The 25,660-nt window shown below is 42.6% G+C and overlaps 1 protein-coding gene across 1 annotated transcript in view; it reads left to right on the top strand.

Annotated features, from left to right (window-relative positions):
• Window positions 1-2,289: 2,289 nt before the first annotated feature.
• garz (Sec7 domain-containing protein garz) overlaps window positions 2,290-25,660 on the top strand; it is a 332,880-nt gene continuing 309,509 nt past the window's right edge. The window contains exon 1 of the mRNA XM_067136362.2: window positions 2,290-2,569. Coding sequence (XP_066992463.2) covers window positions 2,468-2,569 — 102 coding nt within the window. The 5' untranslated portion in view covers window positions 2,290-2,467. The remainder of the gene's footprint in view (window positions 2,570-25,660) is intronic.

The raw sequence follows: 25,660 nt of genomic DNA, 5'->3' as shown, positions 1-25,660 counted from the left end.
CCGGGGTTTAAGACCGGATGCCCTTCCTGACGCCACGTGATCTTTGAGATGAAAATATCAAGCCAGGATCGACTGGAATTTGAACCGTGGCTTTCTGGGTGGGAAGCCAGCAGCTAAGCCACTGAGATAATTACGCCCCCAGGAATTATTATTATTATTATTATTATTATTATTATTATTATTATTATTATTATTATTGTATGAATTATTTCTCGATGTTATATTATTGTGTTCAAGGTTTTCTGTTCTATATTTTTATTCTCTGTAAGTAGGGCTAAATTTGCTTAATAGCAATGCATTGTGATTTCTTTTGAAATTACTGGAAATGCGTCAATTTTCTCTCTTTATACAATATGTAAGTATGTAGCCTGTATCTTGTAGTTTTAAAATCCTTTTAAACAGACATTATGCATATTTGAGTGCTTCCCTAATGAAGAAAACTGTGAAACGGTATTTATTCCCACAGCCTCTGTACCAAGTACAGTAGAGACAATACGCGACACTTACGGATTTAGCCTTGTTAAAATGGGAGACAATTCGACGGTGGCGCTCTTAGTGACTTGACCTGAAAAGTCGCGCTAAATTCAAATATCAATGGAAATGCAAATACGAAAATGGATAAATAAATTACATCTAGAAAGAAAGTATTATTGAGTTATTGACTTCGAAGCTGCTAAAGCAATTCTGGATAAATGAATGAAGAATTATTTAAAAGGTTATTTATTATTTAAAGACTGAAATTAGACATATAAACAAGATGTGAAATAGACTCCTGTGAAATGGGTTGATCTTTCATTTATACATTACTTTTTTGCTTTAGCATTCCTGTCTGAACTTTTACGGTTAGATTCGTCTTTTTTCTCATTTAAAAACATTGTATCATCACATTAAGACACTTGTCAATAAAAATATCGGCACATTCCTTACACACATGATGCAATGAATTAACATTTAAAAGCTGGACAATTTTCCTCTTAACATGAAGCCTACTAACAGAAAGAAAATCTATAAAATTCCGACTTTAATCTGAAAAGAGGGATAAAAGAAAGAAAAGTATGAAAATGTTGTCGATAGTGATGCTTTGAGGAATATTTACGTACAATTAGAGTAAAAATGTAACATGCCCTTGGCTGTATAGTCGAGGATTTCTAAAGTCGCTGGCCTGGAAATGATCTGAACAGATCTTATAATTCTTATATAAGCGTAACGTCCCTTCTTTCTTGTAGAACTTATCGAAATCACTTCTGTGACATTTCTAAACCCACAGATCACACCTACAACAACAAATCGGTATTGAAGGTTAACTGCTGCACTATACAATAATATATGCGTATTATATTTTAAGCCAGTTAAAATATGGGTCGAGCAGGTCAGAAAATTATGAAGTACTATAAAAATCTCTTTGTCTCTGGAAGAATATATATACAAAAACAATATAACTTACATTTTCTTGTCACGAGGGAAGCGAAAGAAAGACCGCGCATTCTTCTCTTCTTCATAGTTACTGCAGCCAAACACAGCACATACCTTTCCCCTCATGTTGAGAAGAGATATCAAGGAATGACGCACGCTACTATTTAATTATGTCAACTCACTGAAAACGCATAAATAACACCAAAAACTTCACACACAAATACACGTTCCCTTATGACAGAATCAGTAGTTCTCAGGTCTACCCGCTAGAGAGAGCTCTAATAGCTGTCCCTCGATATATCGCTGAGTGTCGCGTATTGTCTCTACTATATTTGCTGATATATACCTGCCAACAATAACCTACTTCCAGAGCAACTATAATGTCACCAACAGTAGAAGACTATAATTTCTGAGTACAAAAGTGGGCCATTCACAAAAGGTTTTCTTTGAATAACGGCAAACTTAAAAGTTGGATAGAAATTTGCAAGATCATAATCTTATCATAGGTTTTAAAAATCGGTGGGCATAATGCTGAATCATTTAAGCAGGAAACATTGTTTCTAATTTTCTCGAAGAATCTGTTTTTTGACATTAACAAAGTTAAAATTTCTAAGTTGTTTGGTATTTTTAAGGAACCTATAAATCAAATATTTTAAAATTATATGCAAGCTATTTTGTATCTTTTGGCAAACACAAACTAATGTCAGAATTCTTACAATACAAGCCCAGTTCCTTTATTTTCACGGGAATCACACGTCTTCATGAACGAAATATGGCTGTTTCAGTCCCCTACCGACACTGTTGCTGCAAAATTTTAATGCAATCTCTTTGATTTGACCGCGGAGTACCTGTTCAGTGAGGTTTCTTTGGCTCGCCTCCACCGTGGATTTGACAGTGTGTTTCGAGGGATGTTTTGGATGAATATGTCGATGATGAAAAGGTGTTATTCGTCGATAGGGTAGTTCCTGGTTAAATGCCGAGGGAATCGGACGATAGTTCTGTGTTGTGTTGAGTGTATCCAAAGTAGACGATTATATGAATACAAAACTGCAAGATGACGTGTCCGGGGAATGGTATTTACGTGGTGCAAGGAGAAATGACCATAATTTTGACTGCTATGAGAAGAGGAGCCCGGTGGTCTTCCCATACTCATCAGGTTCGGGTTCATAATTTATCACTGAATACATTTTACATAATATGTCTTTCCTTTTTTTTTCCTGAGAATGACAAACCATTCAGAATACTTAATTAGTACAGTCCCTTTTATGTCAAAACACATTTCATCCACCTTCTTCAGATCCATGTTTTCACTTAATTTCTGTTGGTTTTATGACTCAGATTTCATTCACCTGTAATGAACATGAAACATGTCATATTGTTTAAAGACAGTTGGGTAGGTAGGTGCAATGTGTGTTAACGGGGTGATAGTACTTCGCGTGGATCACTGCAAGTGCCTAGGTGTTAATAAAGAATGACCTTCAATGGAGTGATCACATTAACGAGGCTAAAAGAAAGGTTACAGATCTCTTCACATGGTTATAGTATTTAGGGGTTGTAAGATATATAAGAGAGGGCATGGCGTGGAATGACATTAGTAGACTAATTAGCTTGAGTGAAGCTTTTGAAAGTGGGGAAGATCATTATAGCCTATGCAGATAAAGTTGAAATCCAAGAGGACAAATTGGTGCAAATATTCATTTATAGGGCGAGGAGTCTCTGGTAAGACCCCTATACCCCAATTACAGTAGGCTTATGGTTCCAGTGTATGGGACCCACACTAGGATTCCGTTATATGAGAACTGGAAAAGGTCCAAAGGATAACGGTACGATTTGTTCTTGATGATTTCTGACAAAAAAAATAATGGTACGAAATAGTTGAAAACTTCGGGATGGGAAGACTTGGGCGTAAGGAGATGAGCTGCTGGACTAAGCGATATGTTTTGAGCTGTCAGTAGAGAGATGGCGTGGAATGACATTAGTAGACTAATTAGCTTGAGTGAAGCTTTTGAAAGTGGGGAAGATCATTATAGCCTATGCAGATAAAGTTGAAATTCAAGGGGACGAATTGGTGCAAATATTCATTTATAGGGCGAGGAGTAAGGTGATTTATCAAGGGAAATGTTAGATACATTTCCAAGTTCTTTGAAAACATTTAAGGAAAAGCTAGGTAAACAATTGATAGGGAATCTGCCACCTGGGATTGAATTAATTTTCATTTGCCATGCCCACTTTGCTTGCCCTCCCCTCTCTCACTCAGCCCAATGGTCATGTGACTAGCCAAACCTAACTAGTCCAGCCCAATGGTCTTGTCACTAGCTGGACCTAAGAGATCCAGACCATGTCTTGTCGTTAACTGCGTACTGTAGTGGGATTGTAGAAACCTATGGGCCTCTTCACAGCTTTAATCTCGGGGCTGACAGCCCCAGTCCTTTGCTTGCCTGTAGCCTAATGATCTTGTCACTGACTCAACCTAACCAGTCCAGCCCAATATTCTTGTCTCTAGTCAGATCTACAGAGCCGTCTATTATCGGCACACTTTTTATCGATAGATTTGCTTACGGGAGTGAGGAGTAAGGAGGGAGCTCTCCCAGTTCCGGTAGTACTGCCAACTGAATGGAAATGAAATCAGAATTGAATCGATAGTATGATCGATCGATATGAATTTTCTAAACCTTTATTATCTTAAGCCAACAACTGTGTCACACACACATTATATACGGTAACATTATATGACATTTCTCGGTACAAATCTTGTTCCTAGCATGGATTCTTTAGTTTGGCTTTGCTGTGTAAACAACAGTACTAGTACGTATAGTGTACGCCAGATGTCGCACGGCGATGCATAATCGATTCATAGTTTGTGTTCAAAGGTTGCCAATACGAATCTCGAAGATTGCCAAGGTCTACCGATTCAGTACTAGGGTGTAAATCTATTGCTAAAAAGTGTGCCGATAATACAGTTAAAGTCGGAAGGTACGCTTGGCAATGCTGTACTTATCTGTCAAGCGGAGGCCGAGAGCAAAGGGGGCGTGTCCAACTTTGAATGACATCACACACCTTCACTACATTTAGACCAACATGATGATTATAATAAATGCACACTCTTCATAAAATGATCCTAAGAAATGCATACATCAGTAATTGCATTCAGTGAAGTTAGAAATAGGCCTACACATTTTACATGAGTAAAAACAAAACGCTTTAAGAACAGTGTGGTACCAGGTACTCACAAACTCAATTATTGTGGAGCGTTGACAGCTTCCTCTACTTAATGTTTTTATCCTCACTGCTGACATAACTTGTGTTCTTCGTCTGCTTTCTATAATTATTTAACACAACATTGGAAAATGTAGATAATAAACAATCTATTAGAACGTTATTTTCACGCCCACAGTGACGGCGTTCAAACAAGAACTATTAATTTTCATCTCTTCCTAAACCAGTTCTAGATAGAGAAAAGAGAAATTAATGATTTTCAGAATCCAGGTAGTCTTCAGATACTAACAAGGTAAATATTCCTGTCATTGTTATGCACACACACACAACACAATCTGATGGCACCACTAACCCACCTCTCTGAAGTTTTTCAAAATAGGAGTCATCTTTTTCGTTACTCTGTAGGAGATCTAAACATGTGTCACATCTTATCCTTCTGGATATTTTTCTTACTGTATACCCAGAATTGTATATTACCCCTGACATCTCAAAATACCAACCAAAAACACATTATAAAAGTGAATATAGGGCCTAACTTGTTTATTACTTCCATATTGGACCTAACAACACCTGTCTAGGTGGAATCTGACATTTCTAATTGGCTACAACCAAACTGCACTTTTCCATACCACCACCACCGCAAGCCTAGAACACCCTAAATCCTAATTTTCATCTCACTTTCTAGGACTTGATGTGTAGTAACATTATAGTTACAACCACTAAGCTATCGGTACTTCTAAGTTATCACTTTGAAACTTCCCTAAATTACATGTAACTTCCCTAACAGTAAATAATTTGCTTTCTCAGTTCCAAACAAAACTTTTTGAGTAATTCTTCTTCCTTTTAGTGCAAAGTTCCAAATTGTTCCCTTAAAAATATGAGGTAAGACAGAGTCTGCTTTCACTGATTACCTCACGAAACTCTGTGAGCTGGTTGAGCATTTTTTAATACATTTCTTTGTACACAATCAACACTAAAACTACTTGGAGTGGCTCCTGTATAATTTAATAAATATTCATTTTGTTGAGACCACTTGGATATTTTACCATCAGCTAAACATGTCATTTCTTTCACCGACACCTGATAACTATTAGCATACATCCCATTGAGAATGTCTGGTGTCTGATGAAGAGGACTCAATGGGAATGCTATGGTCACCCAAGCTCAAAGGAAGAGCTGTAGACAGCAAGGAAGAACTGGCCTTAAGGAGGGTTTCTTTCAGACCCTGGCTGCATCTGTGCTCCATTGACTTCAAATGGTCTTATTGGGTGAATAGGCTGTCCAATTTATCTATCAGGTGCATCCAGTGTCTATTGAACGTTCAGTCAAGTGGTACTGTACTTGTAATCGCAGAGTGAGCTGGACAACTCATGCTGATACCACATCTGTTCCAAGTGTCCAGTGAGACATCCTGGAACATGAGTATTAGATCATTTTGTAAGAATACTTCTCAGCATTTATCATACCTACTGTGAAATTAGCACACAAGAAGACCTTACCAATGTGTCTCCACCAATTTGATCCGTTTTCAGTACACGTGCAGGTCATGGCAAGAACTTTCACCAGTTCAAATTGAAGGCACAACTCTCACCCAATTCTGAGAAAATGGAATTTTAATATTTCAAGAGTGCTTCACAAGACCAGCACGCAACACCTTTCTGCAACAAATGCACTGCACAAGGAGCAAGCTTTCTATTTGACAAAAAGGGGATATAAATTGTAAGAAAATCCTTTACGTGGCTTATTTTAGATCAGTACTGACCTGATCGGCTGATACTTAGATAATGACCTCCAGAGAGGGGAGCAAAATCCAGACTGTGCAATGAAATTCCTCAGAAGTGTGGAAGGTGAAACAATGAGAGAGAAAATATTGGTATAGAAAAACTAGGAGATAAAACTGGAAGGGATCGCCTAAAGTTGTTTGCATACGTTAAAAGAATGGATGATGCGGGGAATTCCAAGGAAAATTTAGGAGGAGAGATTGGAGAGAAAGAGGCTGAGAGGAAGACCAAAGAAGAGATGGAAGGATGACATAAGGAGGAAATTGAAAAATGACAGGTGGAGGTGGAGAGAATATTTAGAGAAGAACAATGGAAGGAAAGAAAAAAATGGAGGTCACTGATCCATGGCCTAACCTGGGAGGTTACTAGACATTGAGAGAAGAATGACAGAACTCTGTATAATTTTGTTTCCAGGAGATTGCCAAGGGAAATATATTATTATAGCTATTTTGAACGAAGGAGGCTAGGGGATAATAATTTTAGAGAAATAACAATTTTATTCCACAATGCCAATTTCGTGGAAAGAAAGGAATGGCAGAAGGAGAGGAAAAAATGGAGGTCACTAGTCCACCCTCATAGACGTGGTGAAGTCGGCTCTTCTGGAGGAGACAATCTTGATACTAAATCGGGGGTAGGTCAGGCTCTTTAGCTGTGGTGGAAGCAACTGACCTAGGGGACGGAAACCCCAAAAATCAAATGACCTGGTCCTCCAGGTTGGGGTTTGGGTGTAGGGCTAACATCCCCACCCTAGAAACAATTTGCACAGTTACTGAAACACATAATAGACGGATACCTCATTGACCTTAGGCTTGAAAGCAAGGACAAGAATGGGCTTTTGGAATGTAAGAATGTTTTGCAGACCGAGAACGACCTGGCGCAGGACTATTGAATCAGAGGTGACAGCTATTGGGTAATCCTGGACTAATATCAAGAAGATGGTAATGAACAGGGTCAGATGGAGAGCTCCAACATGTGCCCTATGCTCCACACCAGAGTGAAAGGAATTGAGTCAAGTCAAGTAAGTCACTGGTCCACTGCCTGACCCAGGAGTTTCATCTACATGGATGATGAAAGAGGAATTGGAAAACTCTGGCAGCTGCCTCAATCGTACAGTGGTGCAAAAGGTCTGCACCATGGTAGCTGAGACCATCCAATGATGATCATTATTATAAAACTGTGTGAAATTTTGGAACTGTTTTCAGAAGGTTGACTGGGGAATGATATCAAGTTTGCAGCTTTGATCCTGGCTGAGGTGGTTGAGTTTTGAAGGATAGTCAAAAATCTTAACATTCCTTGCTGTTATTGGCATGTTAAAGATCTCTGGTGGCACACTCAGCATCACCCGACTAAATTAAATTAACTCAGTCATAGTATCCGTTCCAGTAGAATTCTGCTTTTGTTGCTAGATCTAACAGGAATGTTGACATTGAAAGGCAGGCCGTATAGATGCTACCACTTCAAAAGATCGGCGCCATGGTAGCTGGGAACTTACAATGATTATTGTTGTTATTATTATTATTATTATTATTATTATTATTATTATTATTATTATTATTATTATTATTATTATTATTATTATTATTACAGAATTACAATTGAAGATATACTGAATCAAATTAGTGAGGGATCGATTTGGCTAAATTTGATGAGAAGAAGAGATAGAATGATAGGACACATTTTAAGACACCCTTCTGTGTGTGGGGGGACACACATGTAGAATACACCCGCGGTATCCTCTGCCTGTCGTAAGAGGCAACTAAAAGGGGCAACCTGGGCCCGGACATGGATTGCGGTTTGGTATAATGTGTTAGACCTCCTGTGGATGGGAGAGGCTGAATACATCGACAGGTAATCCCTGCCTGTCGTAGAAGGCGACTAAAAGGGTAATGTGGCCATGGTCCTCTCTTTATTTTTTATTGTTTTTACGAGGGTCAGTTGTAGACCATTTCAAAATTTTTGATGTGAGTGCTGCTCGGAGATGGACTTCCTACGTGTGTGACTATGCTCAAAAGCCTGTGTCAGTAAACACCCAGGAAGCAGCGGGTGGGAGTGGCATGTACCCGGGCAGTAGTATCCGCATGACAACACAGGTCCCCGCACAACCGAATGCCAGGAGGACATATTCTTATTCATTATTTTTATTTATTTTTACCTATATTTAGTGCTCTGTGCATGCTGTGGGGTACATGCTATTGTGGGTGACTGGAGGGTGTGAGTCCTAGTACTCATTGGCTCAGTCCTCCCGTATTAGGCTTGTCCCCCCCTCTAGGGACACCATGACCTTGAAGTCGGTGTGGGGGCTTGTGTGCTTGTTGATCCCAAGGGCTGTGCCAGCTCAGGCTTACCCATGCTGGATAGGCCTCGGTGTAGGGCCAGACTAACAAGGTGTTCCCCGAGTTGCTTGAGAGGTGTCTGTGGTCTTTATTCTTCATCACTATTTCTACCCTTCTATTCTCACCATCTTTAATTTCATTCCTCTTCCTGTCTGGCCACCCTCTTTGCCTCGGGTAGATTAGGTTAGACATTACAGAAAAAAAAAAATTAGGTTAGTACGGAGGTTTTATCTTCCCCCAATCACAAGTTTCGGGTCGTGGCGAGGTGATGCATGGCTACTGGGAGAGTAGTTCCAAGCGACCCCCTCCAGATACCGGGTGCCCTCTGGAGTATATAGCCTTGCCTCCAGTAAATCTCCTTGGCTCTGCCGGAGGTCGACCTCATATTTCTGTGAGTACTCGTGGGACCAAAAAATGGAACCACTCTCTTCTCATTCAACACTTTCAAAGGGTGGCACCCTTCAAAAAACGGCATCCAAGATTGGTATGAAACGCAAGCGGTATACTCCAGTTCCAGTGGATTATGTAAGTGACGAACGCCTTCCTCGATTCCTGGTTGCTTCCAGGGTCGATGGTAAGAGTTTTCTTGATGAATGTCCTTTCATGATCAGCAATTCCATCGTAAGAAATTGTTGCTGGTGAAGTCGACGAGATGCGCAAGCTCCGCGATGGATCCGTACTTGTCAAGACATCTACGGCTGAACAGTCCAGACGGCTACTTAAAGCCAAGTTATTCAGAAAGGTAGAGGTGAAAATCGAGAAGCACCAAACTGTTAACTCCTGCAAGGGAGTTATATTCCACAGGGATTTGGTTAAGTCTTCCGATGATACGATGATCTGATACCTAGCACCTCGGGGTGTAACCGACGCGAAGAGGTTGAAGAGGCGTGTGGGTGATAAGCTACTCGATACGGATGCTTTCATCCTTACCTTCGCCGCCGAGACCGTACCTGAACGGATAAAAGTGGCAATGTATCGCCTGACTGTTCGTCCATATATTCCGGCACCAATGAGGTGCTATAACTGTCAAAAGTTTGGCCACACCTCATTGCGATGTACAGGTTCGACGACCTGCAAAATGTGTGGGAAGTGCGAGCATGCTGGGGTTGAATGCATACCACCACCTGTGTGCGTCAACTGCCCGGGTACGCATGCTCCAATCTCCAAGGAGTGCCCCACCTTCAAGCGGGAGAAGAAGATCCAGGAGATAAAAACGCTGGATAAGCTATCTTATCCAGACGCCCGGAGGAAGTTCAAGTCCATGGCTGCTCGGGAGTTCTCCATCTCCTTCGCTGAAAAGGTCGCAAACGTGCGGATCACTCCAGAGAGTTTTGTACGAACACCAGTACCGAAAATGCATCGAAAAGTCAAAGCCAGCAACAAAATTCAATAAGTAAAGAAACTGGAGTTTCAAATAGCGAAGGACTGAAAAGAGCGTTACTGTAGACGTTGCCTGGGAAGGGCTCTTCCCAGGAACGTTCGGCTGGGAAGTCCTCCCCCAACAGGGGGGGGGGGAAGACTTCCCCAAATAGGGCTGGAAAGTCCAGCCCTCCTTCCAATGCCCAGATCATAAAGGAGGAGAAGGTGAAGCCACAGAGCTCCCTTAAAACATTGGAGAAGAAGCCTTCTCCAACTCAGTCGGGGTCCATAGGATCCCCGAAAAAATCCGGCAAGCCATCTGCCGGCTCTCCTCCAAAAAAGAAAGAAACGGTGGGCAAGAGCGAGAGGCCCTGATGCCCTCTTGTTCGATCACTTTCTAGAGAACCTAGTTCTCCCAGGAAGAAGGCCCACTGTGCTCGAACAATGAGATCACCGTCCGCGGAGGGTCCAGTCACCATGCCTCCTTCTTCTCAGGAGACAATGGAGACTGAACCACTCATTGTCGAGGATGGTGATTGCGACAAAAATGAAACCGATTTAGACGGCGGAACCTGGCAGGTAATGGACAAAAAGAAGGGCAAGAAATTGCTCTAATTTTGAAGTCTTACCGATCCACACAATGGCACTATTGCAGTGGAACTGCAGTAGTTACCACTGTCGCCTACCTGAGTTACGTCAATTGATATCCGTCTATGCGGCCTCCATAGTCTGCCTACAGGAATCTCGTTTGAGACCTGGACACGACACGACTATGAGAGGATACAGTCTTTTTTCCAAAGACAGAGTAGCTATGGATGGCACGGCAACTGGGGACGTTTGTACCCTAGTTCGCTCCGACATCTTTAGCGAAGAAGTACCGCTCCGTACTCAGCTAGATGCAGTTGCAGTTCGCACTCCGTTGCCAGTAATGACAACGGTTTGCAACGTGTACTTTCCACCGGATTATAACCTTGATATTCGTGCACTGCAAGATTTGATCAGTCAGCTGTCTCCTCCTTTCCTCATGCTGGGAGACATAAACGCCCATAACATACTATGGGGTTCTCTGTCTTCCTGTTCTAGGGGGAGGATGCTCGAGCGAATGATCAACTTATTTAATCTTTGTGTGCTTAATACAGGGGAACCGACACATTTCAGTAGCGCGCATGGCACATTCTCACACCTGGATGTCACTTTGTGCAGCCGTGCGCTAGTTTCCCTGCTACGGTGGCAAGTACACGACGACCTCTGTGATAGTGACCACTTCCCGATAATTCTGTCTCTCTTGAATCAAAGACAGTCCGAAGTACCTAAGCGCTTGTTACTTCGGTGGGCAAATTGGCCAGAATTTACAAAACGCGCAGTGATGGCTGATGATATGCTGGAGTCTGTTGACGACCACGTTTCTTCCATTACTACTGGAATTTTGGCTGCTGCAGAGGAAAGAATTCCTTCCTCGTCCGGTATTCGTCGCCGGAAACAGGTCCCATGGTGGGCGGACGAAATTGCAGCAGCCATACGTGATCGCCGACGGGCTTTTAAGCATTATCGTCGGAATCCTACGATGGCCAATCATATCACATTTAAGCGTCTGCGTGCGAAGGCCCGTTTTTTGATTCGAGAAAGTAAGAAAGCTACGTGGGAAAAGTATGTGTTTAAGCATTTGAGTGACAGATGTCTCAAGGATATCCTCACCCTATTCAACAGAATATGGAGTGAGGGAGTGTTTCCATCTCAATGGCGTGAGGGAATTGTGATACCAATTCCCAAGCCAGGTAAAGATCCAAAACTTCTGGATAGTTATAGGCCAATATGCCTTACAAATGGCCTCTGTAAGCTATTTAAAAGGATGGTTAACCGGCGTCTTGTGTGAGCCATGGAAAAGGAGGGTCTCTTGTCTAACTACCAGTGTGGTTTTCGCTCTCATCGGTCTGCCACTGATCATCCGGTCAGACTGGAGAGCACCATTCAGGAGGCCTTTCTCCGGAAGGAACACCTAGTCGCCGTGTTTTTTGACCTGGAGAAAGCTTACGACACTACCTGGTGATATGGGATTCTCTCCACACTACACCAGTAGGGATTTCGGGGAAATTTGCCAACGTTTATTGAGAACTTCATGTCTCTCCATCTCTTTCGAGTCCATGTGGGGAATGCATTTTCTCAATATTACGTTCAGGAAAATGGAGTACCTCAGGGATTGGTACTGAGTGTCACGCTGTTCACAATCGCCATCAACGGCATAGTTGCCACTGCTGGGCCCGCGGTCGTTCCTTCGCTGTATGTAGATGACTTAGCTCTACATTACAGCTCCGGAAGGGTGGCGTTTGCTGAGAGACAGCTACAGCAAGCTATTAACCGAGTCGACAGATGGGCCCTGCAACACGGTTTTCGATTTTCAGCAGCAAAAACTTCAGTTGTACAGTTCTGTCGACGTCGGCTTGTGGATCCCGAACCAGAGCTCTGCTTGCGAAACAGTGTCTTACCAGTGGTTGACACCTACAGATTCCTGGGTCTCCATTTTGATAAGAGACTTATGTGGCAGTCCCACATCTGTTAGCTGAAGGTTGCCTGCATGAAGAGACTTAACATGCTTAAGTTTCTCAGCGGCACTTCGTGGGGGGCTGACCGTGCGGTATTGCTACGATTTTACACGGCTACTATCCTCTCCCGGATTGACTATGCAAGTGCGGCTTATGGATCAGCATCAAAATCTATGCTGAGCCTTTTAGACAGTATTTACCATAGTGGAGTAAGGCTGGCAACGGGTGCTTTCCTTACTAGCCCCATTCCCAGCCTACTCGCTGAAGCGGGAGTTCCACCTTTACGGATAAGGAGGCAGCAGTTACTCCTCACATACGCTGCAAAAATTCGTGAAATGCCGCTACATCCAAGCTATCAATGCATCTATCTTACCCAATACCACCAGCGGTGCCAAGACCTGTCGAATGCCACACGGCTGGTTGGGTTTCGGATTGATAGCTTGTGTCATGAGTTGAATATTGATCAGATCAAAAATTAGATGTATGGCTTTTCAGGCGTTGCTCTATTAACCAGCATTTTGTCTTAGGTCTGACACTAGACTCATCAGAGTGGGATGTGTCAGACCCTACCCACTGATGCTGGTGTGTATGCAGGTGAACTTATCAGAAGCCTTTTATGAGGCACAGTCTGATAACTGCATACGGGAGATAAAACTCCACAATGGAATTAATGCCCGCCTAGCAATTTCAAATGGAAATTCTAAATTCCCATGGAGGGAATTAGATATTTTTCCACCAATAGAGCATATCAAAAATCAGATCAAAATATTGATATCGGTCATTGTCTTGAACGAGCTCTTAGCGAGGTGCCTCCGTGGTTGGTTCCGCGACCGGATGTACGTCGGGATCTGCTCCGTGGACCCAAGGTGAACACGGATTCCTCCGTTCATCGGAGGTATTTCCAGGACTTTGTTCACCAATATCCGGCTGCGAGACTTATCTTCACGGATGGGTCTAAAATCGGAGATAATGTTGGCTGCTCTTTCGTCATTGATGATATGAGCACAAAGATCTCGCTCCCTAAAGTATGTAGCGTGTATACTGCAAAGCTTTACGCCATCTTAGAGGCTCTGCAGTTTGCACTGCGTGACGAAAGAAGCCACTTTCTTATGTGTACCGATTCGTTAAGATCTCTGCAGTCTATTGAAACCTGTTTCTCGCAACACCCACTGATACAGCAGATACATGACCTTCTAGCCAGGTTATGGGGTGCTGGCACCAGAATCACTTTCGCGTGGCTTCCAAGCCACGCTGGGATTGCGGGAAACGAACTTGCGGATGAAGCTGCAAAGGAAGCTGTACTTTTACCTCCAAGACCAGTCAGTGTACCTGCTAAGGATATTTGTTCTCAGCTACGTCGAGCTGGGAATCGGAGTGGCTAGATATCCGAACTCCCAACAAGCTGAGAGCAATTAAGAAGACAACTACCGTGTGGCGGTCCTCTTTCCGACCTTCACGGAGAGAGGCCATAGTACTATGCAGGCTGAGGATAGGTCATTTACGATCCACGCACTCTTATCTCCTAAAGAGGGAAGACCCTCCAGTGTGTTCTTGTGGTGCCGACTTCACCGTGGCCCACATCCTCACAGAGTGCGCCGATCTGTCTGGCCTAAGATGGAACCTCGGCCTGCAGGAAACACTCAAACGCATACTAGCCGATGATGCGACTACTGCTGATCTCGTCATCCGCTTTATGTACGACAGTGGACTTATCAAAGGTATATAAATTACAAGTGTACTGTTACTCAGGGAACGTACGTTCCCTTTTGATACGTTACCAATCCTTTGGGCCTAATTCTATAATTGTTTTTTGTTTATTTTGTACTGCGTTTCCAAATTCCTTTGTTGAATAAATAATTTAGTTTTTTATTTTAAAATTCTTTTCCTCTTATTTGTTCAGAGAGGATGATTACCTCGTTGTACTTCCTCTTAAAACAAAAACCACCACCACCACCACCACCACTTAGGCTTGTCTAACATCGGACCCCGGGCAGTACCGGCTATGACCACGTTGGTATTGCCTTGGCTGCTTGGTTCGGCTACAGAGACCCCTGATCGGAGTGGGTGGCATTCGGGGAGGATGATTTCTGCATGCCTCCTCAGGTAGTTCACTACCCAAGTCTTTAACTTTTGATTCACTAAGGTTGGCAACCCCTTGGGAACAAGCGCAGCGTATTAGTCTGGGTTCCAGCTTCCCTAAGTTCCTGGTTGCTACCAGAACCGATGGGCACGATTTCAAGCTGGTTAAAACGATTCTTTTCAGTCGTCACATCGAAGGTGTATACTGTGAACTTGAGGATCTGAAAAAGATGTGCTATGGTGGTTTGCTTCTCAAGACGAACACTGCGCTCCAAGCAGATCGGTCGCTTAAGTGCGACCACTTAGGTGACATCCCTGTCAAAGTGGAAGAGCACAAAACCTTGAATATGGTTCATGGAGTTATTTTCCACCGTGATCTCATTCTGAACACTGACGATGAATTGATGGAAGACATGAAGCACCATGGTGTGACCCATGTCCGGCGTATCACACGCAAAGTCAACGGTGAAGACGTTGCCATGGATGCGTTCATAGTCTCCTTCAAATTGTCAGTGTTGCCAGAGAAAGTCAAGGTAAACGACCTGTCGTTGCGATGTGAAGCTATACATCCCGCCTCCTATGCGATGCTATCAATGCCAGAGATTCGGACACATGGTATCTCGTTGTTCGAATCAATCTGTGTGTGGTACATGTGGAAAAGTAGCTCATGGTGCGGAGGAGTGCACAACTCCTACAAGTGCACTAACTGCTCCGGTCTTCATTCTCCTCGAGATCGGAACTGTCCGACCTATCTGAGTGAGAAGAAGATCCAGGAGGTCAAGACCCTGGATGGTTTTTCCTACCAGGAAGCGCGCCGTAAGTTTAATTCTCTGATTGCACCGGCCGCGACACTAGACTTCAGCATGATAGCACAGTCTCTCCCAGGTTCCTCATTTTCAACTGGAACACCTTTCCAGAAGATCGCTGCGCCCAAGGCGGCAATTGCTCCTGTGAGCAATGCTGCAAAGAGAACGAGCTCGAAGGCGGGTCCATCTCGGCCTTTGACCACCAGTAAGTCTGTGCCGGCTAAGAAACCTACGCCAGCATAGAAGGGGAAGAAGATAACGTCTCCTTCTCTCACGAGGTCAGCGAAAGCCGGTGGGGCTGGGACGGGAAGAAGGGCACCCTTTCTAGGCGTTCTTCCACATCTCCTACAAATGGGGCCTCACGCCCTCCACCTGGAGGGTCTGATTCTGCACCAGCGGGTTTTCCTCCTCGTAGGAAGAAACCCCACCCCTGGACTACGTCGAAGAAATTCAAGGCATGGAGCATTTGTCTCCATCTTCGGATGGGGATGTGAGGGTAGGTTAGGTAGCATTACGCTGCTTCTAACCTAATCACCAGAAGTCCACACCCATACTATGGCACTGTTACAATGGAACTGTACCGGGAGGTACACCTCTACGCCGCACATTTAAATCTGACGCCTTAAAGAAATCCTCTACAGGAGAAACCTTGAACTTGAAACTGGACCAACTTATAACTTTTGTCTGAAGATGGCACCACTAAAATTAGTTATTGTGAACTGTGTGAATTTCTGCTTGTTTTTGTTTTCCATTCATCAAGAAGTTTGAACATTCTCTCATAGATGTCACTGCTAGAAAACTATGATCATGCACCCTGGTGCGAAGTGAAAGAACTATTTTTGAAGAAGTTTTGTATTCATAAGTTGTTTTTCTTTTACTAATTGATGTTCATTTATTTTTGGGTTGGCAATATTTATCTTTTCTTTCTGCCAGTTTTGAATCCAGCCAATCACTAATTTTTGTAATTAATTTCCAACCAATCCGGGATTTCTTCTTCGACTTTGAATTTAAATTTTGAATGGTCCAATAAAATTCAGAGGTTGTGGCTTGATTATTCATGAAAGGTCTCGAACTTTCCCCGAGGGTTTATAAACTGCGGATTTTCACGTCTCCTGGCCATTTTGATCAATATCTAACTAAGTGTGTGTGAAGCAGGGGGTGGGAGGCGCCTCTTTCATCCGGCAGCAGTTCTTCAACAAGGTATGGCCACTTAACATCTGCACTTTTGCTTGCTCCGCAGTTTAACCCGAGGGAAAGGTTCAAAACTTATTATGTAACCGACTTCCTTAAAATGTAATTGTCTGTTCGGCTCATGTAAAATTTCATAAATCTTTAACTGTAATTCGGGGATAGAGGGTGAAATACCCTCTCGAGCTCCCCTTCATCTTGGTTTGAGGTACCGCATTTGTTTCTGCTATGTATTAAAGTTATCTCCATTTGCACTACTTCAGTAGATTGGGATTAGCCCCTGTTTTCGTTGGCCAAGTGCCCTATAGGTCTTTATATATATATTTTTTTTTTTTGTGGAGCTCAATCTCCAACTCCATTCCTGTTGTCCTCGGGCTGTTTATTGAACCTGTTCTTTTTCACTAAGGCCCCGTAGGTTGGGTACTAGGTACCTCTGTGTAATAAGATTGCTATTTGTAAATAGTGCCTTGTAAAGCCAGTGATTATTACATTTTCACATTGTGTTGCCTTGAGTAGACTGGGAACACTGAGAGCACGTCAGCTCTTTTCAAGTATGGTATGAATGCCTCTGGGAGGCTTGATATTTGGGAGCAAGTGCTCTATGTATTAGGGGATTTCTGCCCTTTGTGTAAAATTGTAATCTTTTATAAAGTTGAGCGAGGAGCTCAAAATTGTAAAACTAGGGGCTTGTAGCCCAAGAGTGTTTAAATTCTGAAGTCTTCTCTAAGTGAAAAGATGTTAAGATTTTGTTGGTTTTTTTTAAAGAAAATATAACCTTTGTTGAAATTTTAAATTAACTTTGTAGTTAGACCCATTCATCCCGGCACCTTCTTTCACCTCTGCCGATCCACGGGTAACCCCGTAACAGTTATGATAGGCATCTTGCTAAGCTGCGCCTGCTCATTAGCGAGTATTCGGCGAGTATAGTCTGTATTCAGGAAACAAATTTTAGACCAGGTCATCATACGGTCTTGAGAAATTTTTTACTGTACTCGACAGAACGACATTGTGCTCACCGGGCTTCTGGTGGCGTTGGCATTTTTGTCTGTTCTGATACCTACAGTGAAGAGATTCCACTAAGAACTCCACTGGAGGCTGTAGCAGTTCGCGTTCTGCTGCCTTTCATAGCAACAGTTTATTATGCTTATTTTCCACCCGGCCAGCCCCTTAGCATAAATGATGTCATTGTTCTTATAGATCAGCTTCCTTGTCCCTTCCTCTTATTGGCAGATTCTAATGCCCATCACCCCATATGGGGCTCTGCTGCGCCTTGACCCAGGGGAAGGGAGTTGGAAACATTAGCAACAGAGCTGGATTTATGTATTTTGAACACAGGCAAACCAACTCATTTCAGTGTACGTTACGGCACATGCTCTCGCATAGACTTAAGTCTATGCAGCCGAAGGTTGGTTCCGCTGTTTCGGTGGAATACACACGACGATCTTTGTGACAGTGACCATTTTCCCATTATTCTTACTTTATTACAACAAAAATCTGTCGAGGCTCCTTCTTCATGGATTCTTAAACATGCCGATCGGCCCAAGTTCACATCCCTAGCTGTCTTTAACGCCGATACCACGTGGACCGTAGACAGCGAAATAACTCGCAAAACACAAGTTATCCTTGCTGCTGCTGAGGAGTCCATTCCCTCCTTCTCAGGGCCTCCTCGCCGAAAACTCGTTCCTTGGTGGAACGAAGAAATTGCAGCAGCTATCAAAGAACGCCGTCAAACCCATAAACGTTATCGTAGGCACCCTACTGTGGCCAACTTGGTAACATTTAAGAAACTCCGCGATAAGGCGCGAGTTCTTATTCGCCAAAGTAAGAAAGCTTTGTGGGAGCGGTATGTGTCGTTTATGACGTCACATACTCCATCATCTCAAGTGTGGACTAAACTTTGACATATTTTGGATATCCAAGGACCATCTTCTGTACTGGGAATTTCCATTGCAGGCAGTCTCGTCACTGAACCTCTCTCGATTGCTAACCATCTCGCAAGTCATTTCGCGGATGTGTCTGTCTCCGGGAATCACCATCGTGATATCATCGCTTTGAAGCGGGAGGCAGAACGTTATCACCTTAGTTTTGCCACTCATGTTTCCAAGGACTATAACGTGCCCTTTATGGAGTGGGAACTCCGCAGCGCCTTGGCGCTTTGCAAGGACACTTCTCCTGGGCCAGACAGTGTCCATAATCAGATGTTGAAACACCTTAGTGAGGATAGTCTCTTATATCTCTTTCGCGTGTTCAACCGAATCTGGATAGAGGGTAAGTTTCTGTCTCACTGGCGAGAGGGCATAGTAATTTCTGACCTCAAACCTAAGTATGCAAGAAGTTACAGACCGATTTGTCTTACAAACTGCCTGTGTAAGCTATTTGAGAGGATGGTAAATCGCCGACTTGTGTGGTGTCTGGAGAAACAAGGACTATTGTCTGAGTACCAGTGTGGTTTTTGAGCCGCTCGCTCGATCACTGACCATTTGGAACACCTGGAGAGCTCTATCCAGGATGTGTTTCTCTGCAAGCAGCATTTGGTAGCTGTTTTCTTTGACTTAGAAAAGGCCTATGACACCACATGGCGATATGGTATCCTTTCAGTCCTGCATCAGTGGAGATTCCGAGGTAACTTGCCGGTATTTATTGCAAATTTTTTGTCCCTCCCTGTATTCCGTGTCCGAGTAGGGAGGACATATTCGCAATACCACGTTCAGGAAAATGGAGTCCCACAGGGATCGGTTCTTATTGTCACTCTGTTTGCGATTGCCATAAACGGTATTGTTGCTGCTGCTGGTTCAGCAGTAATACCGTCGCTATATGTGGATGATTTTGCTCTGCACTATAGCTCGCATAATATGGCAGTCGCCGAGCGACAATTACAGCAAGCTATTAGGAGAGTGGAGAAGTGGGCCTTCGAACATGGCTTTCAGTTTTCTACCACAAAGACCTCTGTTGTCTACTGTTGTCGTCAACGTACTCTTCACCCAGAGCCCGAGCTTTGTTTAGGAAATGTCACTATTCCTGTAGTTGACACTTACCGATCTCTTGGGCTCATTTTTGATAGTACATTATCATGGGAGCCACACGTTCGGCAGCTAAAAGTGCAATGCGCCAAGAGGCTTAATCTCTTCAAGTTTCTTAGCAGCACTAATTGGGGAGCTGACCGCACGGTGCTCCTACGCTTCTATAGGGCACACATTTTATCCAAGTTAGAGTACAGCAGTGCAGCATATGGTTCAGCAAGACCAAGCGTTCTTGCAAGAATGAACAGTATCCATCACAGCGGGGTTAGGTTGGCGACGGGAGCTTTTCGAATAAGCCCCATAGCTAGCCTGCTCACTGAATCTGGTGTGCCACCTTTAAACCTGAGGTGCCAGCAGCTCCTTCTGTTGTATGGTGCAAATTTGCAGCAGATGCCACTTCACCCAAGCTATCCTTGCGTATTCAACAATGGACACCGTCAGCTGTATTCTGCTTGTCCTCGAGCAACGCGGCCAGTTGGAATACACTTGGATAGCAGTCACAGATTGTTTCACGTACTTTTGATTCCTTGCCTTGTCAGACAACCAAGTGGGGGTACCTCCGTAGGTAGTACGACGTCCTGAAATAATCCTGGATCTGCACACTGGCCTGAAAGAAAACACGGAACCTTCAATTTATCAGAGGCTCATTCTGTCTGTTGTTGTCCGGTATCCAGGTTCAGTTGTCGTTTACACAGATGGCTCGAGAACAGACACTAAAGTGGGCTGTGCGTTCGTTGTCGATGCTGATAGGTTTCCTTTTGCTCTCCCGGAAACCTGTAGTGTGTACACAGCAGAGCTCTATGCTACCTGTGAAGCTCTGCGGTATGCACTGTCTGATGAGTGCCAACACTTTCTTGTGTGTACTGGCTCCTTGAGCGCGCTTCAGTCTATTGATACCTGTTTCCCTTGGCACCCTCTGGTGCAGCGGATCCAGGACCTGCTGGCCGGGTGTTCGGATGCTGGCACCAGAATCACGTTTCTGTGGCTCCCAAGCCACATGGGTGTAGAGGGAAACAGTTAACAGATAAGGCTGCCAAGGAGGCAGTAACACTGCCCCCGTTGCCTTACAAGGTTCCAGCAAGTGATATTCGCTCTCAGCTGAGACATCCGGTTATGTCCCATTGGGAGATGGAGTGGCAGGTCACTCCTCTTCCAAATAAGCTGAGAGCGATAAACGGTACAACGAAGGTATGGAGGACTTCCCTTCGGGACCTGGTCGGTCTGCACCGTAGTCTAAAACACCCGCGTACAATCTCCCTTATCCTGCGCTATGACGGGCAGTCCGCGGACCTCGTCATCCGTTTTACGAGGGTTAGTGGTCTTTTTTATCGTGTGTAATGATGTCCCTTGTCCTAGTGTATTTGTGTTCAGTGCGCTTTTATCCCATTGGCTTCATTTTAGTTTGTGTTGTGTATTTTAATGTGTTATTTTAACTTCTAACTTGAATTATATATATATCTGTATTACAGGCAATGCCTTATTACTTTGTCACCTGTATTTTCTATTATTTTATTAGAAATAAGGCATTGTGAATTAGATCCACTGATTGTTTTAATCTCATAACCATTTTTCATCACCATTGTTTTTAACTCCAATCAGTGGATACATTTTAAAATTTTCCATATCATATAATGTCCATCTCGTTTCATTAGGGTCTGATGACCTTCGATGTTAGGCCCCTTTAAACAACAATCATCATCATCATCACATTTTAAGACACCAGGACTTGTTCAGTTGGTTTTTGAGAGAAGTGTAGTGGGTAAGAACAGTAGGAGTAGACCAAGGTATGAATATGACAAGCAAACTAGAGCAGATGTAGGATGTAATAGTTACATAGAAATGAAAAGTTTAGCACAGGATAGGGTGGCATGGAGATTTGCTTCAAACCAGTCTATGGACTGATGCCAAACATTTTGGATTACAATAAATGACTACTCCCTCTGCAATTTCAGATGATCCAAAACTGGAAGATGGGAGTATTATATTATATTATATTATATTATATTATGTTATATTATATTATATTATATTATATTATATTATATTATATACTTCTCTTTTGGTGCTTTTGTAGTGTTTGTTCCAGAAATATTAAGCTTATATTAAAATATTTGGATGTTGGTCTTCATCTAAAACAGGGCCTCTCAGGGTGCATGCACCGTGCAGTGCACGGGCGCAAAGTGCAGGAGACGACTTCACTAGGTTGACCAGAGTGCAAACTCCCACTCCACTTCCCCTACACCTGTCTAACCCGTTTGGCCTGTCTTCACCTTCTCCACCTTCCCTGCTGATCCTCCCCTCACTGCGAAATGTTTATGTGCAGTGAGCGGTGATACTGTTGTATGGGACAACGTTACCGGTGTTAAAACACTCTTCATTCAAATTGGTTTGAGCAGACAATTTATCTTCTCTAGCTCCTCTTTTCCTTTATCTTTGCAATGATACCAGTTATGCCTGCAACAAGGGACCGGCTGTCAGCAATTTGAGAGCCTTCTTTAAATTACAATCAGAAATAGGCCTACTTGCACGCAATCTAGTTTTCGTACAAGTCAAAGCAGGAAAAAATACCTTTCACATATGCATGTGGAAGCAAACATAGAAATAATCTTAGCTGCTTCTCGATGCAGCTTAGGAAAATCTTCCTTCGAAAAATTCTCGTAGAATTTGAGCAAAGCCTTTGTATTGGAAAACAGATCTTTTTGATTAACTTATCACATAGTTATTGTCCCACGGATTAAGCATTTGGCTTTATCGTCACGACTGACAAAGAAATACGAAAGTTCCCAGTTCGATTGAAATGGACTTTCGGAAGTCTTCGCTTTCTTTGAAACAAGTTGCTCCATTATTATGTTGTCTTGCGCTTATCTATTTCACTGATAAAACAACCCGTCTATCACCGAACGCTTCGTCGCTCTCAGCGCACTACACCATCAGAGTCATGCCGAGTTGAGTCGAGTCGGAACGATGCACAGCACGGAGTCTCTGCCCCTCGATATGCACGCGTGAGATTTTGAGCGTTTGAGAGGCCCTGATCTAAAATATTTAAATATTTTTAAATTTAACAGGCAGTGGGTAAGTGGACTGAACACAATTTGCACACCCAAGTTTTCATGTATAGGTGTGTGTACTGTTATAAACTTAAGCAGTATTATACTAATTTCGCCAATGTTTATTTTTATGTATTTTCTTTCTATGACTTATTATAAAACAATTATACAGGGTCTTTTTTAACTTGTTGCGCAGCACCACTCAGAGTATGGCATGGCTGGCGCGATGACACTCCGTCACTAGCCCATATGATGCGCACTTTTTGTCCCCGCTACTCACGGCAATTCACACTTATAGAAATCCATTTCTAGTGAAACTATTAGTCTAAAACCTACCTGGCATTATATTTGATGTTCAAAATGTTGTACCGGGCGAGTTGGCTGTGTGGTTAGTCGCGCAGCTGTGAGCTTGCATCCAGGAGATAGTGGGTTCGAATCCCACTGTCGGCAGCCCTGAAGATGGTTTTCCGTGGTTTTCTATTTTCACACCAGGCAAATGCTAGGGCTGTACCTTACTTAAGGCCACGGCCGCTTCTTTCCCACTCCTAGGCCTTCCCTATCCCATCATCGCCATAAGACCTATCTGTGTCGGTGCAAAGTAAAGCAAATAGCAAACAAAACAAAATGTTGTCCCTCAGCTGTCAAACGCGCCTGACACCTCGTAAATAGGTTTGCAGACACTCGGTGAATCTCAGCCTGTGTGATGTTCGAAATAACTTGTGTAATGTTCTCTTGTAGTTCTTCTCTTGTGTGAGGATTGTTCACATAAACTTTTCCCTTCAGCATCCCCCACAGGTAATAATCACAGGGATTTACCTCCATAGACCGATTAGCAGTGTGTGCCGTCGCATTATCTTGCATGAAGTAACCATTACTCCTTTCTTCTTCCATCAGCTCTTGAAAGAATGGCGTGAGAATGAGGTCTATATTTATATCAATCATCATTTATTGTTTCACGGAAAAATATAGGCTCTGTAATTCTGCGGGCACTTATTGCACACCAAACTTCTATCTTTACATCATAAAGTGGATGGACATGCAACTGGTGGGGATTTTCTGCACACCAGTAGCAATTGTTTTGACTATTTACATAGCCACTTAAGTGTAGCCATGCTTCATCACTATAAAATAAAAATTCTGGGTCGACATACCCATCGTGAACTGACTGAAGCAATCAGTTACAATTCTGAATCCGAGCGAAACTGTCAGGTCCTCTTAAATATTGGGCAGGGGTGGGTTTGTACAGTTTTGCTTTTAACAGTTTTGTTGCTTTGTACCGTGTACGGTGAGACGCGATAGGAATTTTGTTGGAGTTCTTTCCGAGAGAGCTCCTGTTTCATCAAGCTTTTCCTCTGTTAAGATGGTTCATCTCCTGCATGATTTCTTATTAAGAATGGACCCGGTGGTGCGGAACTTCTTTACTAATTTACGTACTATACTCCTGTGGGGAGGGAGGATGCCAGGAAATTTGCAAATGAGTCAAAAGCAGGACTCTGTATGAGAAGATTGCTTCACGTAGAACAACACAATGAATACACGCTGTTCTACTGTATACATCACTCGTTAAACACACGATTACTTTAATATTCCTACAGAAACTACGCTATTTTAAAGCGAACACATTGAACATGCTAACAATACCATGGATGTTAAACTAAACTATTGCTGTGAAGCAATGGTTATCGCTACCATACTGCATTAGATCATCTTATCCGGTCATGAAGCAATATATATCTCGGCAAATGAGTCACCCAGCCGCGCTATCGCCTTCCGTCCATGTTCTCCCGACATACGGAGCGAGCCAAAAAAAGACCCTGTAGAATAGTAATAGAATTATATTTAGGCCCTATAGAAATTAACATTTTAAACTTGATGGTAAAATAAAACAATAACTAATTCTTAAGTTCTTAAAAGTACATTAGAAAATACATTTTGGTTTTATTATAAAAATTACTCATCTTTACTCTTTTAGTTCTAGAAAAAAAAACCAGCTGAAGTTACTTGTAAAGAAACTGGAAATGATTGAATGGCATTGATAACATCTTAGGAGAAAAAATGTTTCAGTAATGGCATACTTGGTTCATTTTAAGCCAATATCATCAAGTTTTTTATATTTTTTTTATGGAGCTGTCTTATTTTACAGTAGTGTATGACAGACCATGACAAATGTTTTTAAATTTAAGAGCCAGCACTCAAATGTAGGAGCCAGGTAATTGTTCTGGTATTCGCATCGTTAATATACTGGTGCCTAGCCTTCTGAAAATTAAAACTTGGTAGTAATAGCCATATGTATTAGGATTTTATAGTTTTACACACAACTTATTACCACAAAATGTTAAGACAGCAGGACACTGAACTAAATAAGACATGCCTCTACGTATACAAATTTATGATACTAGCCAATTGTTGCATACTTATATTTTGATACTGTTCTAAGAAAATTGTAAATTGTAAAATGTAAATATTGTCGTTAACAACACCAAATTGTGCAGTTCCTTTGTATATTTTAATCTGACATGTTAAAGGGTTAATAACTTAAAGGTTAAACATTATCTACCTATCCAAAAAAATATGTTATAAGGAAGAACCCATACTTTACAAGACATCCTTATTGTGACTTTTGTATTGATGCACATACCTTGGAGTAGAGTACGTTCTATTTCATTTTACAATAACAGCTCTGTTAAAATAATCAATTTAATAGCAAAAGAGATTCTATTTTTATATAGTAAAGGAGCATCGCAGGATATTATTTGTGTTATTTACACAAGAAGTAATTGAGTTCTTTCTCTGTCAGTAATACTTCCTTTATGAGAGTTTTTCTCCACACCCAAATGTTCGTAAGTTAACATTAATTTTTCTTCTATTGCTTATATTA

Source organism: Anabrus simplex, chromosome 1, assembly GCF_040414725.1.
Source record: "Anabrus simplex isolate iqAnaSimp1 chromosome 1, ASM4041472v1, whole genome shotgun sequence".
NCBI classification, from domain to species: domain Eukaryota; kingdom Metazoa; phylum Arthropoda; class Insecta; order Orthoptera; family Tettigoniidae; genus Anabrus; species Anabrus simplex.
The sequence above is the reverse complement of the archived record's forward strand: the minus strand, read 5'-3'. Positions and strand labels throughout refer to the sequence as shown.